This window comes from Cnephaeus nilssonii (assembly GCF_951640355.1).
Source record: "Cnephaeus nilssonii genome assembly, chromosome: 11".
In the NCBI taxonomy this organism is placed as follows: domain Eukaryota; kingdom Metazoa; phylum Chordata; class Mammalia; order Chiroptera; family Vespertilionidae; genus Cnephaeus; species Cnephaeus nilssonii.
Genome location: NC_137082.1, coordinates 81,372,850 through 81,387,648, shown reverse-complemented (window position 1 = coordinate 81,387,648; position 14,799 = coordinate 81,372,850). Strand labels below are relative to the sequence as shown.

The following is a 14,799-nucleotide window of genomic DNA, read 5'->3' as shown; positions in this document are numbered from 1 at the left end:
GGTAGGAGTGCATTAGTGTCAGAGCTGGGGCAGAACCAGCCCTTCTGCCTTCTAGGCTAATGCATATTTCCTGACACTGTGCATCGCTGCATTAGATAACGAGTTGGATGACATGTCACCAACCACTGTCCCCTTCTTGGTGAGTTCTCTTTAGGGATGTGGCTTATTTTGCAGAAAAGGGAAAACTCCCCTCAAAGGAAGCTCTTCTGGAGTGAGTTGAGCAAAGTCTAAACTAATCATGTCTTAGATAAGCATTGTGCTTCTTAGAACAGAGAGGTTCCTGAATGGTGACTACACAATATTTCCCTGTGCTTGGGAATAATGGGGTTAGGCTTGCTGGGGGAGAATCACAGACGGACAGCAGGGGAGGTGAAGTGGCCTTCAGCCTGGGGACCTGCACAGCCTGCTGAAGGCTGAATTTACAGTGACGTGTTTTGGAAAGGGCAACTTAGGAGACATCATAGGCCTGGTACTTTGTGATGGTTGATGGTCTTCTATTTTTCTCCTGGGACAGGTAATAGATGCGGTTGGCCTCTGGGTAGGTGACTTTGCTGAGCGGAAGCTTGTAGATGGCGGGGTTGTTTGTCGTCAGGAGCAGGAAGGTTAGCGCCGAGAGGCAGAAGGGCCAGGTGCAGGGCGGTAATCCAAACTGGGGGGAAGGAGAACACAAGAAAAGCCTTGGTGACATCAGATGCTTGTGCCTGTTTCATCAGCTCTTACCGAACACCCTCAGCCCTGGGTAGAGGAGGCGATGCTTCATGTCATTGATAGGAATAATACTTAATTTATGACCAATATAAATAAAATCATGCAGTGGTGTCAGTCTGCAGTGTAACAGGTGAACAAACATGCGTTGAAATGCAGCCACTGGAACCCTATTATAATATGCCTTTATGTAGGAGACATGTTTTGTTTTGGGTTATCGGGCCAGCCTATATCTCGAGGAGTTGTGGCCATTCCTGCCTTCTCCCATAGCCCCTGCTGAAGGAATGGCTTTGGCAGTTCTTTTGTAGTTCAAGGCCTTTTTTCTTTAGTCACAGCTGACTCAAGAGCAGCTTGCCATAGGCAGATGTCCTGGGAATAGAACCCCTCTCCTGAGAATTTGAACTAAGAGGTACAGATACTGTCCAGAGGCTCTGGTCTGGGTGGCCATTTGGGGGCTGCGTGCATCAGCAGAAGCCCATCCCAGAGAGACACAGGGGAATGGAGCAGACGGTAGAGAGTAGGGATGTGACATCTTAGTCCCAAGGGCTGGAGTTGGAGAGCAGCTACCTCTCTTCTCAAGGCTTACCCATGCCAAGCTTCCTTTTGCATGATGTTGACCCGTGTTTTATTCCTTAAGATTCCCTGAAGCTTTTAAATACCCCTCTCCACTCTGTTTGAGATAACTTGAATGGATTGTTTGCTAACATAAAGCCTGCAAATTCAGCTAGGAGGGAAATCAAAGCATCCTCCCCTCCCTCACCCCAAAAAATAATTTTGTTATAAGGAATAAAGACCTCAGGTAATACTATGGGGGTAACAATGCTATCATATGTGTGTTCAAGATGGCACTGTTGCACTACTTTAGGGTTTCATTCATTCAGCATTCTTGAGCACCTACTATATGCTGGGCACTGTAATAGGTACTAGAGAGAAAGAGGCGAATGTGATTGGGTCCCTGTTCTGAAGGAGCACACAAGCTGAAGGTGGAACAGGACCGAAGTGTTTTTATCATCACAGTGCTGAATGTCACATGTAGCAGATGCATGCACAAACTTTGATGGGGCTCAGAGGAGGGACTTAGCCCATTGGGGGACACAGGATGGTATCAGGGAAGACTAATTCTATGCTTAGAAAATTCTTTTCCATACTAAGTCCAAACTGCCCAAGTTCACTAAGGAGGGATGTAGATAGGTGTGAATAGAACACCCCCCCCCCCCGACCCCCCGCATCTTCACCCGCAGGACCAACAGGACTTTCCTGGTTGCCCATGTGAGATGTGCCCTTGAACCCTTATTCAAGAGGGGGAGGCATCGGCTGCAGGCTGAGCCCTGAGCACTCTGAGCTGGGGCCTGGGACTCTCCCTGTGTATGAGGGGATCTGGCGCTGGCCATGTGGTACCCCCTGACCTCACATACCACCCTGCATTGGGGCTCAGAGAAGGGGTTCTCAGGCTGCTGCACGTGCCCACAGCCACCAGCTCTAGCTTCTCTCAGGCTTGACCGGGGTTCCGCTCCTGTCTTCCCTGAACCTCCCCTCAGGACCACAACGCCGTGCTAGTTACTATGAACAAACAATTGGCCTATTAGCTCGTCAAGCAGATGATTTATAAACATACAAAAATTAAATAATAAATATTTAAAACTAGTTCTAGAGGACGATAGAACCAGAGTTCTATCAGAAGGGAGTTTGCTTTATAAGATAATGCTCCTGAAATTGTCCTTCTATAAGGAGCTCAGCTGGCCCACTGAGGATAGGATCAGACTGGCCGACATTTGACATTTAAGCTTGTGAGGCCCAGGTCCTTGGGTCCAGCAGGTACTGAGGTGTGTAGTGTGATTTGAGGCAAGAGGAATGAATTAGGGAAGGCCTCCTGCAGGAGGGGTTTTGTGTGACTTTGGGGAGATGAGAGAAGACCGGGAAGGGTATGTGGCACATTCTCAGCTCACATGGACTCACCACAGACAACATGTTGGCCAGGGCAGCACCCAGGTAGGCTGCAAACAGCGCTGGAAAAGAACCAAGAAATAGGTAAGTGACGAACAGTGCCTCAAGCTCCATCTACGTATTCTACCCATACAGTGCAGGCCACAAACGCTGTCTTGCACATGACAAAAATCGAATTCTGTTTCCATTATCTGGCAGTTTAGAAAAGTGTTAAATTCCACGCAAATGCTGGCACCCCAAGGCAGCAGGTGAACTTCGTTAAAAAGGTCCAGTCTTGAGCTGTTACAGTTCTCTCGGGCCCCACCACCTTGCATTCCAGCAAAGGAACATTTAGCAGCATAAACCATAAAGGGAAATTTTACTATACAGCCAAGGCGAGTGAATCCCAGAACTCCCTGCGGGCATATTTCATCACGAGTTATGAACATAACATGGGCTTCCAGGGAGGAGCAGCATTCTGTAAACTTGAGGAAGAGCAACAACGCCGACCGCCTCATCGCCTAGGCCTTGCACGGGGAGGGCACAGCAGGCTGGCCACCGGGAGGAGCCCACTGGCCACTGGTGAGATTCCGTAAAAAGTGGGCCCACGTAATTGGGCTTTGCTTTGGACCTTTAATTTCTCAACTAAATGCATCCCAGTAGTTCCTAGGATGTTAACTACAGAGTTACTGAGCGCCCAGTTGGTCATTATCCTGACCACATCCTATAACGTGAGCACTATTTGAAGGTCCTAGGGTCAGTGTTTGGGTGCTTAAGGTTAATCACTGTATCAGATATAAATCGCCCGATTCCAAGTATAAAGATACATTTGCCCAAGCGCTGCTCTGTCGATTAGGTCCAATCACTAGCCAGGAAAGTAGCAATCACAGGAGACAGACACAAACAACAACCAAACAAGCACCATCTACAGAAATCTCTCCCCAAGTGGCTGAACACTGTGTTCATCAGAAGGAAATTTTAATGTATTCATCACTAAACAATCATTCAACAACAATTATAAATTAAAAACTTTTATAAAGCAAACGGTCATCCCATTTGTCTTTGAAGGATCGGCAGAATTTTCCCAGGGTGGTTTTCCTGGCGGGGATAGGCCCAGCCACCTTTTTTGGTGGGAAGGAGGTTCACGGGCAGTACCTACCGCAGGCGATGGCGAGGAGGTGCGTCTGCCAGGTGATGACGTAGAACATGCCCCCTATGGCGATGCAGGCGAGGGTGCTGTTGAAGCCACACAGGCCGAAGTAGATGGAGTCAAAGGGCGTTGCGATCGTGAGAGCTGTGAGAGAAGGCAGGCACCGTGTGGGCGTGGGCTCTCCTGAGGCTCACCCCCAGCCCCGAACCCACCACGGTCCTCAAAACCCAGCCTACTTATCCTCTGTGGCATTTATAAGAAAAAACTTAGGATTTTATTCAGCGAAAAAAAACACCTAAAGGAAACAAGTGGCCAGAGAGCCACGTGAACATCAGTGGTGAAGCTGTTAAGGGTAGAAGAGACCCTTTGAGTAAGAACTCTGAAATCTGAAGTCCGCAGATGGTCCTTCCCTGGCCACACAGAGGATGATGTCTCCTTCTTCATTGATATCTTAATGTTCTCTAATGGAGAACACACCCTTCTTATCTTCATTAAATAGAAGACGTAAAATATAAACACGCCTGGAAGAAATCCCTCCCAAACTTTAAATTTATACTAAGGTGTAAAGGACTAACACCAAAGCCTTTCTTGAGGGCAGCTTCGGCTCACAGTACCATAGGGCACTGGCACCAAAATAGAAAAAAAAAAGATATAATAAAAGGAGGGAAAGTTTACAGAAATAAGCAGGTGGAAGCATTGAAGACACGTGCCCCCATTTTCTTTGGAGTTGGTCTCAGGTTCCGACATCTTTATGGCTCCTGAATACAGGAGCAGTGCTGACACTAACCTGCTAACATCCCCATGGTGGATCCAATGGCAGCGTGCAAGCAGATAAGAGGTGACGATATGAACAAGGCTATGAGGAAAATGCCTCCAGTCCAGGGATTATCGCAGCCGTACACTTGGCCGATTCCAACAGGGATGGCTCTCAAAAGCTGTGGGCACCACAGGCAAAGAGACAGCTTTAACCTGGGCTGGAAAAGATCTGGCGCCAAACCCTCCACAACTAACATTTTGCAACAGGTTTCCGAGGTATTTTTATTCAAATAGGTTAACTCTAGAAGGAACACGAGCTTTATTGTTTTAATCTTGCGTTCTCAGAACATTAGGGGTTAGGATGTAAAGACTCCTGTTGGGAGTTTTAAATCCTCCCTCTGACATTGACCACCTGTTTCCCCAAAGCTCAAGGCCCTAATGAGATGGTCACAAAACAAAACAAAACACATATTCATCATGGCCATAATCCATTCAATTGTCCAGGAAGTTATTTCTAAAGAATAATCACCCCAAATTGAATATTTCTTTCCTGGAACTTTGGGTGTTTTAATGTATATACATAGAATTTCCTAATTTTTTTTCATTTCTCCAAAATTCCTACATAGCTTTTCCATTGAAAATGTGGCACGGAGAATGCAAAATATCTTAAATTAACCTTTTATAATATCATCTCCATGTAGCACACCAATTAGAGTAATTTTCCCATCCAAAGACATCGGTGGGGTAAATATTATCAAAGGGAAGCCATAGGAGTGAATTGCCAATGTGGCACCTGTACTCACCTGTGGCTCATGAAGGTGCACACAAGCACATGCACATGCACACATGCATGCATGCACCCACACACATCAACAAGGACGGGGCTAACACGAACATTTCTCTTCCTAAATAATGACACTTTTTGTGCTATGCCCTGCTGTCGCAGACTATGGAACGCTAAGAGAAACTAGGCAACATTAGTTCTGAAAGTTTTTCAACAAGGGCAAGTGGCTTTGTGGTTAGATGATGAATTGCCAGTAACGGAGTTTCTGAGTGAGCCCAGTCCGGGTGGTGGGTGGTGGTGGTGGTGGTGGTGGTGGGAGCTGTTCAGTGTAACAGAAACTGGGGGTGGGGGTGGGTGGAGGGAGGAGAAGCTCAGAGAAAACGTGTCCACTTAGATAAGGAGGCTAATGCGCTCCTTTCTCCAGGCTGATTTAACGCTCTTGGTGTAGCCTCTTATTAATGATCTTGGCAGCCTTCCAGAGACCAGCGTTATACATAGAATACTTGTTGAAGATGTGAAAAGCGCTGTTCTGAGTGCATGTCTTAATGGAAGAACATCTGTGCTTTCGAATGTGAGCGCACCTCGGCCTCAGAGAGCAATTACGTGTGGAGGCTGGGGCAGACCTGCCTGGGCCAGTAGATGGCGGTGTGATGTGGCTGTCTAATGATTCAGTGAGACTGGATGAAAAAATGCACAACAAGATCGGGATGGAAACTGGGATACAGCCTCAAAGAGACTATACAAACAGGAAGAAGGAAAGAGCCTGGGTCCTGTAGACAGACAGGAGGCCACACTTCTAGTCTTGCCTTTGCCCTTCACTAATTTGCTGTGTGAACTTGACCTTAGGCAGTGTCTCCAGCTGTCCTCAGTCTCTTCCTCTGTGGAACCAGTAGAGGCCTTTCTGGCTCTTAGTTAGAAAGAGAAAAGCACAGGATGGTGGCTCATGACAAACTGTATGTAGAGTGCCTCGTGCTGTAGAATAGCAGTTATGACACGTGGACCTTTCTGAGGTGCAAAATAAGTAAATGCCACTTTAACACTGAGTTTGCTGTCTTCCACCTTCCACGGTACCTACCAAAGGCACTTGGACCTCCGACCAGGTGATGTTGGGCACCGAGGAGGCAGGCTGCAGCAGGGTCGTGGGGAAGAAGAGGTTGTAGGGGCCCGTGGCCGCCAGGTACAGGGTCACCATGATGTTGAAGGGCAGCGTGAACACCGGGAGGTCCCACTTGCTGAAGATGGAGCCCAGGGCACTGGAGAGGATGGGGCTGGCGGCAGAAGCACAGGAGATGCTGTTCAAGAAGCTCCCGGCCCTGACACTGGACCGAGAGGGAGTGGGTGCTCCCCGGGCCTTCCTGGGGAAAAGCATCCTCTCTGCGCCCGACTGGCCCTGAGCTGCAATTTCCCGGCCTCTTCCTCCCTGTCCCTGGCACAGCGGCAGGGTGATGCCCAGACTCAGTTTGAGAAGGGGGGCTTTCTGGGGGAAGTCTGGAGGCAGGGAGTCCCAGAACTTCCGTGAAAAGTCACACAGCTCCGTGTCCAGGCAGGAGGACAGAGGGCAGGTTGGGGGAGTGATGGGGTAGGGAATAGGGAATGGCATTCCTTCCTTCAACAAATGCTTGTTGAGCAGCTGAGAGCATGCGCCTCATGGGCAGCGTGCCTGTGGTTTTGAGAGGTGGAGGAGGAGCTGGGCCTGGTGATCTCAGGGGCGGCCCTGGGCCAGGCCCAGAGCTCAGCAGACGGTGTAGGCCACTGGCCTTCATCCCACACTGGGAGGTGGTCCCAGTTTGGTCAGGGGTCTCAAGGACAGGGGAAAGCTGGGGAGGGGGTGGGTGGCAGCAGGAGGAATGAGAAGATTTGCAGAAACTGATGGGACCCCATGGTATGGCTCTTAACCTATGCTGCCTTCATTTAATTTCCCCGGGCTCTGGTAGGCAGGACCAGAAACCCTTTAGATCTTAAAAGAAGAAGAGGAAGGGATGGTAGGTAGGAGATGCTGTCTGGAGGCCACCTGGCACAGCACTGGCACCGTATGGCGTTAGTAATTATTCCCAGTGGACGTTTCTGATGTGCGAGCTAAGGCGATGCCACCTTCAAAGAGAGCGTAGACACCATCGTGGTATTGGCATAGAGATTGGCAGCCCCTGGTAAGCACCCACAGCCTCGGAAGCCAACTCACCAAGCCATGGACATGATGATGACCGGGAGCAGGAGCCACCAATAATAGTCGCCTCTGTCCGAGAACACGGCCATCAGCAGCCCCACCAGCACCCCGTTGTAGCCCTGCAGTCCTGCTGCGATGGCTGACCTGGGGAGGGCGGGGGGAGAAGGGAGGGCTGATGATGTGGGAGCTCCCCAAGGCCCAGTGTAGGGGTGCTGCCTTCTCCAACTTCCTTCTCACTCAGATTTTCCTCAACTGGGATCGACGGCACACACCTTCGAACAGATGCCCCTCCTCCCACTCCCCTAGACGGCGTGCAGCAGTTACGAAGTCATCAGGGGATGGTGGTTCCTGGTTACCAGTGTCCTTATTTTGAGGGGTTTCCGCAGTGAGGGGACGGGAAGGTGGCAACGGTCCCCGCAGGATTGGCCTCTGGCCTCACGCTGACCCTGGGGCTCCGGGAACGTACTTGTCCTGGCTGAGGATGAGGGCGGTCAGGGTGGACATCACGGTGCCCAGGCAGCCCGAGATGGCCCACCAGGGGTTCTGCACGAAGAGGCCCAGGATGATGAGCATGCCGCTGAGGGGGTTGTTCACGAACATCACCTGGGATGTGCCCCGGAGCACCCAGTCCAGGAACTGGAAGACGGGGGATTTGTCTGGAATGGAAGCAGGCAGGGAGTCGGTCAATGCTCGGGAGGATGCTTGGCATGTCCTTGTAATTCTAGGCCCACGGCGAGCAGAGGGTATGAGGGGCGCGCCACACCCGAGGTGGGTTTGCAGGGAGTCAGCCCCCCGCTGTCACCTGCCACAGAAGAGAGGAAACCAAGAAACCGAGAGGGCATTTGACTGCCCAGAGAATGCTTCAGACCCACTGTGAACAGCTGTGGTCTTTTAAGAAATATAAGGACACATATGTAACACCTTAACCAATAAAAAAATTTAAAAAAAAGAAAATATTGCTAAAAAAATAAAAAATAAAAAAATATATTTTTATTGATTTCAGAGAGGAAGGGAGAGGGAGAGAGAGATAGAAATATCAATAATGAGAAGAATCATTGATGGGCACACTGGGGATCGAGCCCACAACCCAGGCATGTGCCCTGACTGGGAATTGAACCGTGACCTCCTGGTTCCTAGGTCGATGCTCAACCAGTGAGTCATGCCGGCCAGGCAACAGTGGTGGTCTTTAGGTTGTTTTTCAAGTAGTGGGTACCTGAGCTTTCTGTGCCCCATGGGAATGGCATGAGCTGGGAGCCAACCAGTGAGGGGACGGGAAGGTGGCCACAGTCCCTGCAGGGAGTGGCTTCTGGCCTCACACTGACCCTTCCTTTCAAGAAGATGGATCTGGAAAGAAAACTCCTGCTGCACAGGGGTCGTCAAACCCATGGCCTGAGCCCTGGGGAGATTGCTAACGAGAACCTCTTGGAACAGTAGACGCAGCTCTCCCGTGAGCCATCCACGGGCAGGCATGCCCTGGACTCCCAGGCCTAACATGCCTGGCTGCACGCGGAGACGGCTACGTGAGAGGCAACGCTGTGTGTTCAGCAACGAAAGCCCGCACACCTACAGGCATTGCAATCACATCCCAAGAGACTGTGTCTGTTCTAACAGCGAAACGCCTGCCTTTGAAAGACAAACATAGTTTAGTCTACAGAGAACCACAGCAAAGTGTTTCCTAGGGGATGACTGGAGGGGACCTCTGAAAGGCAGGGTCAGGGGTCACATCACAGAAGCTTTACCTTTGAGCCCCTCTCCGCACTCCTTCATCTCTCCGGTGACGTAACTGAGAGCGCTACTGATCCTTTTCCCGCTGGCAGCCAGGTAACTCTGCATCCGGGAAGTCCTGGAGATGCTCGTGTCCACCTTTATCTCGGCGCTCTCCTCCATGGTGTCCAGGTCCTGCCCGGGGACGAGAGACAGGCAAAGGGCTCCCACATCTGCGCGTCTCCCACCAAGAAGTGGCATTGTGCTCGCTGGGGCCCAGGCTAAGAGTTTCATTTGGCATTCAGTGAGATTGCTGTTTAATCATCTCCGTGTTTCTGTAGCCTAGAATATCTTTTGTTCATATGTCACCTCAGTTAATATGAGCAACAACCTTGGAATCCAACAAGACAATATCTTTATTCTCATTCTGTGGATGAGGGCTCAGGCACGGAGAGGTCTTATTTGCAGATATCAAGGTCAAACAGTAGAATTGGGATTTAACCACAGATCTTAATATTCTTTAAAAAACAGTTCTACTATGCCACATGCTTTCCAGAAGAAATCTATCCCCCGCACCTAGCATTAAAATGCAACTGCTCATAAAATTAAACATGCAAAGATTCTGTTTTTGAAAATGGGCTCTAGCTTGTTTCTGAAATGCTTAAATGCTGGGTTTAGAGGAAGATGGGTGTGGGTGTGGGTGGGGAGAGATTAACCAAAGAACTTGCATGCATAACCCATGGACAGACAATAGTGTGGTGAAGGCCTGCGGGAGGGGAGTGGGTGCGGGGTGGAGGGAGGGCAATGGGAAAAAAAAGGGGACATCCTAAAATACGTTCAACAATAAAGATAAATTTAAAAAAGAATTCAAATAAAAGGAATATGAAACTTTATAAAGTAAACTGTGAAAAATGGACACTTTAATCCCAGGTAATTATGTTTCTGGAAATACGAATTTAAGAAAAGTTTGCCCAAACGAGAGATGCCTTTCCCAGACCTCGGCTCCCTAATCTGCACAGGCCCTGTGACTGTGGGGCGCTGCCCCTCCTTCCCGCCACTCATTACTTACCAGCAACTCGAGCGTGGGCTTCCGGTACTGATAGGGGAAAGGATCTTTGGTTTGTCTCTCCTGGTGTTCACCTTTCCCAAACACTGCAGTCGGAGGGAAGAACATCATCCATTAGGACACCTCTACCCTGGCACCGAGCAGTAAATTCTGTGGAGGCCTCGCCTTGGAATATGTCTTCCCCATTCCACCAGAGGAAGCCCAGAACCATGGCATCTTGCAGCTGGAAGCCCCATTCTTTTTATTTTATTGGCTATGAACCCATTTGGGGGAAAATGAACGTCCTCATGTAAACATTTCACAGGAATTAGGAGTCGAGCGATTCAACTGGCCTTTAGTTAATAAGCTCTGATTTAGCTCACCCCTTATATTTTTTAGATGACTTGCCCATGATCCCCGAATCCAGGGTTCTTTCTCCTCTACCACATGGAAAACACGTAGGTGTGCAAAGAAAGGAACTCGGACGCCATTGCTCATACAGCATTAAGCCGCCTGAGCCACGCAAGGCCTGTGTGCATTTGCCTGTGACTCTTCCCCACTGGATGACCTTGGGCTGGTTGGGTCTCTTTTTTGGTTGTATGTCTCGGAATTTTAGGTATTTTAGCAGCAACTGCTGGTTGAAATAAGACAAGTGATATCCACGTCATTACTTGAATTGACTTTGGCATGTCCTTGTAATTCTAGAAAACTCTCGTCAAGTGGCTCTAAACATATTTTTCATTGTTATTAGATGATTTACTTTTAAAGATGACCAATGTCGGTAAGGTTTTATGCATCATAAAAGAAGTTATGGCCCTTGGAAGTTTCAGGATTGGTGCTCTGGTTCCCTCTCGTGGTCAAGTGTGAGAATGGCAGGCTGGGCTCTGAACGCCTGGCATTTTTCACACTGAATAGGCAGGTCCCAGTCAAGATGCATTCATGAGCCTTCAGAGTGCTAACCACTAGAAAGAATGCATCGAAGGCACTGCGTGCCCCCTCTTGAAGGATTAGGGTCTGCAGATACCACTGAAGTTGCACGATGCAGGAGAAACAAGTTAATGTTTGGAAGCTTAGAAGGGAAGAGTGGGGAGCAAAGAGGATTCCTAGACTTTGAGGCCAGTGTGTGCGATATCCTGATGGACCCACAGCTTCTGTCTGAAGCTCCCCACTTCCTGCTGGCTCTTCAGCAATTGGGACCACGCTCCACCTCCCAGGCTCCTTTGCACTGCTCTCTGCTGGGCCCTCCTCCACCCCAGCCCTGAAACACATCATAGGAGGATGTTTAGAGGGAGATTATTAACTTTTTGAAGCAAGCCATGCTCTCTTCCACACATGCCCAGGGCCCCTGACAAACACAAACTCCTGGGCTAGAGGGCCCTTGGGGTATCTTGATGCCCTCTACTTCCTGTGCGGTGTTTTTCCGAAACATCCCAGGCCCGTGTCTCTGGGTTGGCCCCGTGTCTCTGGGTTGGCTACTTTAGGTGTGAAGGGATGAGGCTCAGAGGACCTGGAGCAAAAAAGGCGCTTCTGGGAAGTGTGTGAGGTTGTAAACAGGACAGTAACCTGGGAATGAGTTTTATCCCGTGCAGTGCCTCTCACCGGCTGGGTACTCAGGGCAAGTCCTCTCTCCTGTCTGAAGTTTGCGGGCAGAATTAGATTGTTTTCCTGCCCTGGCTCTTCATGAGGCTGCTCCAACCTTGCAGAAGGTTGGGGAGAACCTCTACTCACCCCCCAATTCCTTCCTGTTTGCCGCAACGTGTCCTCAGCTTCTAAAGCCACATGTCTGGCTCCACCCCTGGCTCAGCTCTGGCTGCCACCTGGACCCCGTCTTGGTCTTGGCCTGTGGGAGCCCCTCCCTCCCTGCCACTCTACCTGTTCCCTGGGCCCTGGCATCTCCACCCCTGCAGTGCTGAGACTGGTTCATCCCTGCCTCCTGGACCAGTGGTTTGGGACGTGGCAGCAAACAGAATCTCATAGAAAGCTCTTAAAGGTCCTTCAGCCCACCCAGGTGGCTCCCAGCAGAATTAAATTGGAGTTTTCCAGGATGGGATGCAGGTGACTCCAATGTGCAGCCAAGCTTGAGACCTCCTGGCCTTGACCTACAGAGCCCGCTGCCTGTTTAGTGTCCCACCCAGGGAGAGAGTGGGCACTGGGACCCATGGCTGTGGTCAGAGGTCGGCTGTGATAGGACAGGCCTGACCCTCACGGTTCTCCCCACCCCCCTGTGAGTAGGTCCTGACATTGTCCTCATTTTACAGATGGGTAAATCAAGGCCCAGATGAAGGAAGGAAGCGCACACCTTTGCTCCTCCTCCGAATGGATGACCACTCAATGTGGAACACACTCCTGGGCTTAGGGAGCACGGCCTCAGAGCCCTCATCAGCCTTGGGGCTCGTGATGACTGGCTGCTCCCCGCTGCTGCCTAGCCAGGGGCAAAACGAGACAGGTCAGCATCCCACCCTGGCCAGCACCCAGCGAGAGCCAAGCAGAGAGCGTGGGAAAATCACAGGCAGCAGCAGGAAAAGCAAGAGCAGTGTGGGTGTGCTCGGAAGTTGCGTGGTGGTTGCATCATGTCTGTGAAACATCCAGCTTCCCTACTTCTCCCATGAAAACTTCCACTCCTTTCCTCACAGGAACCAGACCCCAGACCCCAGCCCCCTACCAGTGTCCCAAGACCATGAGCCAGTCTCTCAGTTCCCAACAAGGAATCCTCCATGACTCACTTAATGGGACCTTGGGCTGACCTGGGGGTGGGCCCTAGCTGACTGCCTATTTCCACCCTTCAGCCAGTGCCCTGGCTGCCATCTGAGGTGGGGAGTCTATATGGGGCACCCCTCAGTGCTGGCTACAAATCAGAATAATGTGGGTGCTTTAAACATGCCTGGTCCTGACCCCATGCCATTGCTCCTAGGTCCTCACATGCTAAGTGTCAGCTACTCCAGACACACCCTAGGCAGAACAATATCTTGACCCTGCAGCATCACAGACTCAGAACTGCATGGAGCTTCAAGATACTACCTCCTAGATCCTGAGAAATCAACTTGCCCAGGTCACTGGTTCACCGTGGCACTGCCAGGAACTGCACCCAGGTCTCCTGACATCCACTGCTCCATAGAGACTGCAGAAGGCCAGGCTCAGCTTTCATGCCCGGGCTCTGTGGGGGCCCATATTACCATAAGTTCCCAGAACTGGTGTCCTAGTCATAAAAGACAAAAACTAATGGCATCTCTCTTTCCTTTAAAAACAATTCTTGTCCTTGTTTGGGATGAGTTGGGAGGTGGCCCCAAGTATGGTCTGACACGGTGCTGGTTCTGGGGCTCAGGAGGTGATACTGGACTGCCGGGCTATAGACCACCCGGGAGGGCAGTGGCCCCACAAGATGGACCGGCCAAGAGTTGAGAATGAAAGGTGGGAACAGACGCCACGAAGGAGGTGGGAGATAAAGTAACAAATTTCCTGAGGCTGTGAAAAAACTTAAGGCCAAGGTGATAGCAACTTACTAGTACTGCTCCTTTTGGGACCACACAGCTGGGCCCAGGGACTGTGGCCACACCATGTCCCATTTGGTTGACTAGAGGGCCAGGGGTTGCTCTCCGGGGCCAGCTATGAGGGTGCCGTGGCACATGGTTTGGGAAGCTCTGTCCTTGATGACCTTAGCAGCTGAGTGGCTCCTCGGCATGCCGCCTGGTGTTAGAATTACTGCCCTCTCCACTCTAACAAGACTTTTAGGTGTCCCAGGGCATGTAGCTTCACACTGGGGCCGTTCAGGACCATTTCAGGGGCATGGTCCCTGCCCTCGAGGATTTCTGCCACCCATGTTTGAATAGGCAAGAGTCCAACGGTGCTTTCTGCCCATTGACTCTGAGAAGGAAAGAACCGTGATGAGCCACAATAATCTGTTTGGCAGCACTTTTTCTGGAGTCCTGCCCAGTAGGACTCACGCCCCTGTTGACTTCTATGGTACAGAAAGTGCCTGCCGTTCAAGTAGCAGGGGTAAAAGGGACTGAGGGGTAAAAGGAACTGTCAAATACAATGTGGAAGCTCAATGCAATGTCTTTGAGAGGACCAAACAATCTCAAAGCATCTATGACATCTTTCAGAGGAAGAAGAAATGAGTAGTTGATCCTACTGAAGGTCAACCTTTTACTCAAACAGGTCCATGCCCATCCACTGTCCACAAGCTGTCTTTCTCAGGTGGATCGATGCTGTCCTTATATTACCTACAATGTTCCACATATGGAGCATCTGGAACCTACCATAAGGACCCATTTGTCATCCCTTCCCAGCTCCCTGAGTCTGCTATTCCTCCAGCCTACTGTTTGTGAACACACTCATACATCAAAAGGCGATTTCCCTACTATGCCGGCATGACTCTTTTTGAAGTGACACATTATATATGATTTGATTTTTTTCTACATCCAATTCTACATGGTTATACTTTGGCCACAAATTGGGCATGTTTCCCTATGTGGAAACTGAGCGTTACAGGGCCAGTGTGTGTGTGTGTGTGTCTGTCTGTGTGTGTGTGTGTGTGTGTGTGTGTGTGTGTGTGAGAGAGAGAGAGAGAG

At 50.2% G+C, this 14,799-nt stretch overlaps 1 protein-coding gene across 1 annotated transcript in view; it reads right to left on the bottom strand.

Annotated features, from left to right (window-relative positions):
* Positions 1-448: 448 nt before the first annotated feature.
* SLC14A2 (solute carrier family 14 member 2) overlaps positions 449-14,799 on the bottom strand; it is a gene marked incomplete at its 3' end in the record, with an annotated part of 369,165 nt that continues 354,814 nt past the window's right edge. The window contains exons 13-22 of the mRNA XM_079784559.1: positions 12,531-12,653; positions 10,256-10,338; positions 9,222-9,381; positions 7,949-8,138; positions 7,498-7,626; positions 6,394-6,586; positions 4,566-4,713; positions 3,788-3,922; positions 2,662-2,711; positions 449-649 (exon numbers count right to left, since the gene is read on the bottom strand). Of these exons, the coding sequence (XP_079640685.1) occupies positions 449-649; positions 2,662-2,711; positions 3,788-3,922; positions 4,566-4,713; positions 6,394-6,586; positions 7,498-7,626; positions 7,949-8,138; positions 9,222-9,381; positions 10,256-10,338; positions 12,531-12,653 (1,412 nt within the window). The remainder of the gene's footprint in view (positions 650-2,661; positions 2,712-3,787; positions 3,923-4,565; positions 4,714-6,393; positions 6,587-7,497; positions 7,627-7,948; positions 8,139-9,221; positions 9,382-10,255; positions 10,339-12,530; positions 12,654-14,799) is intronic.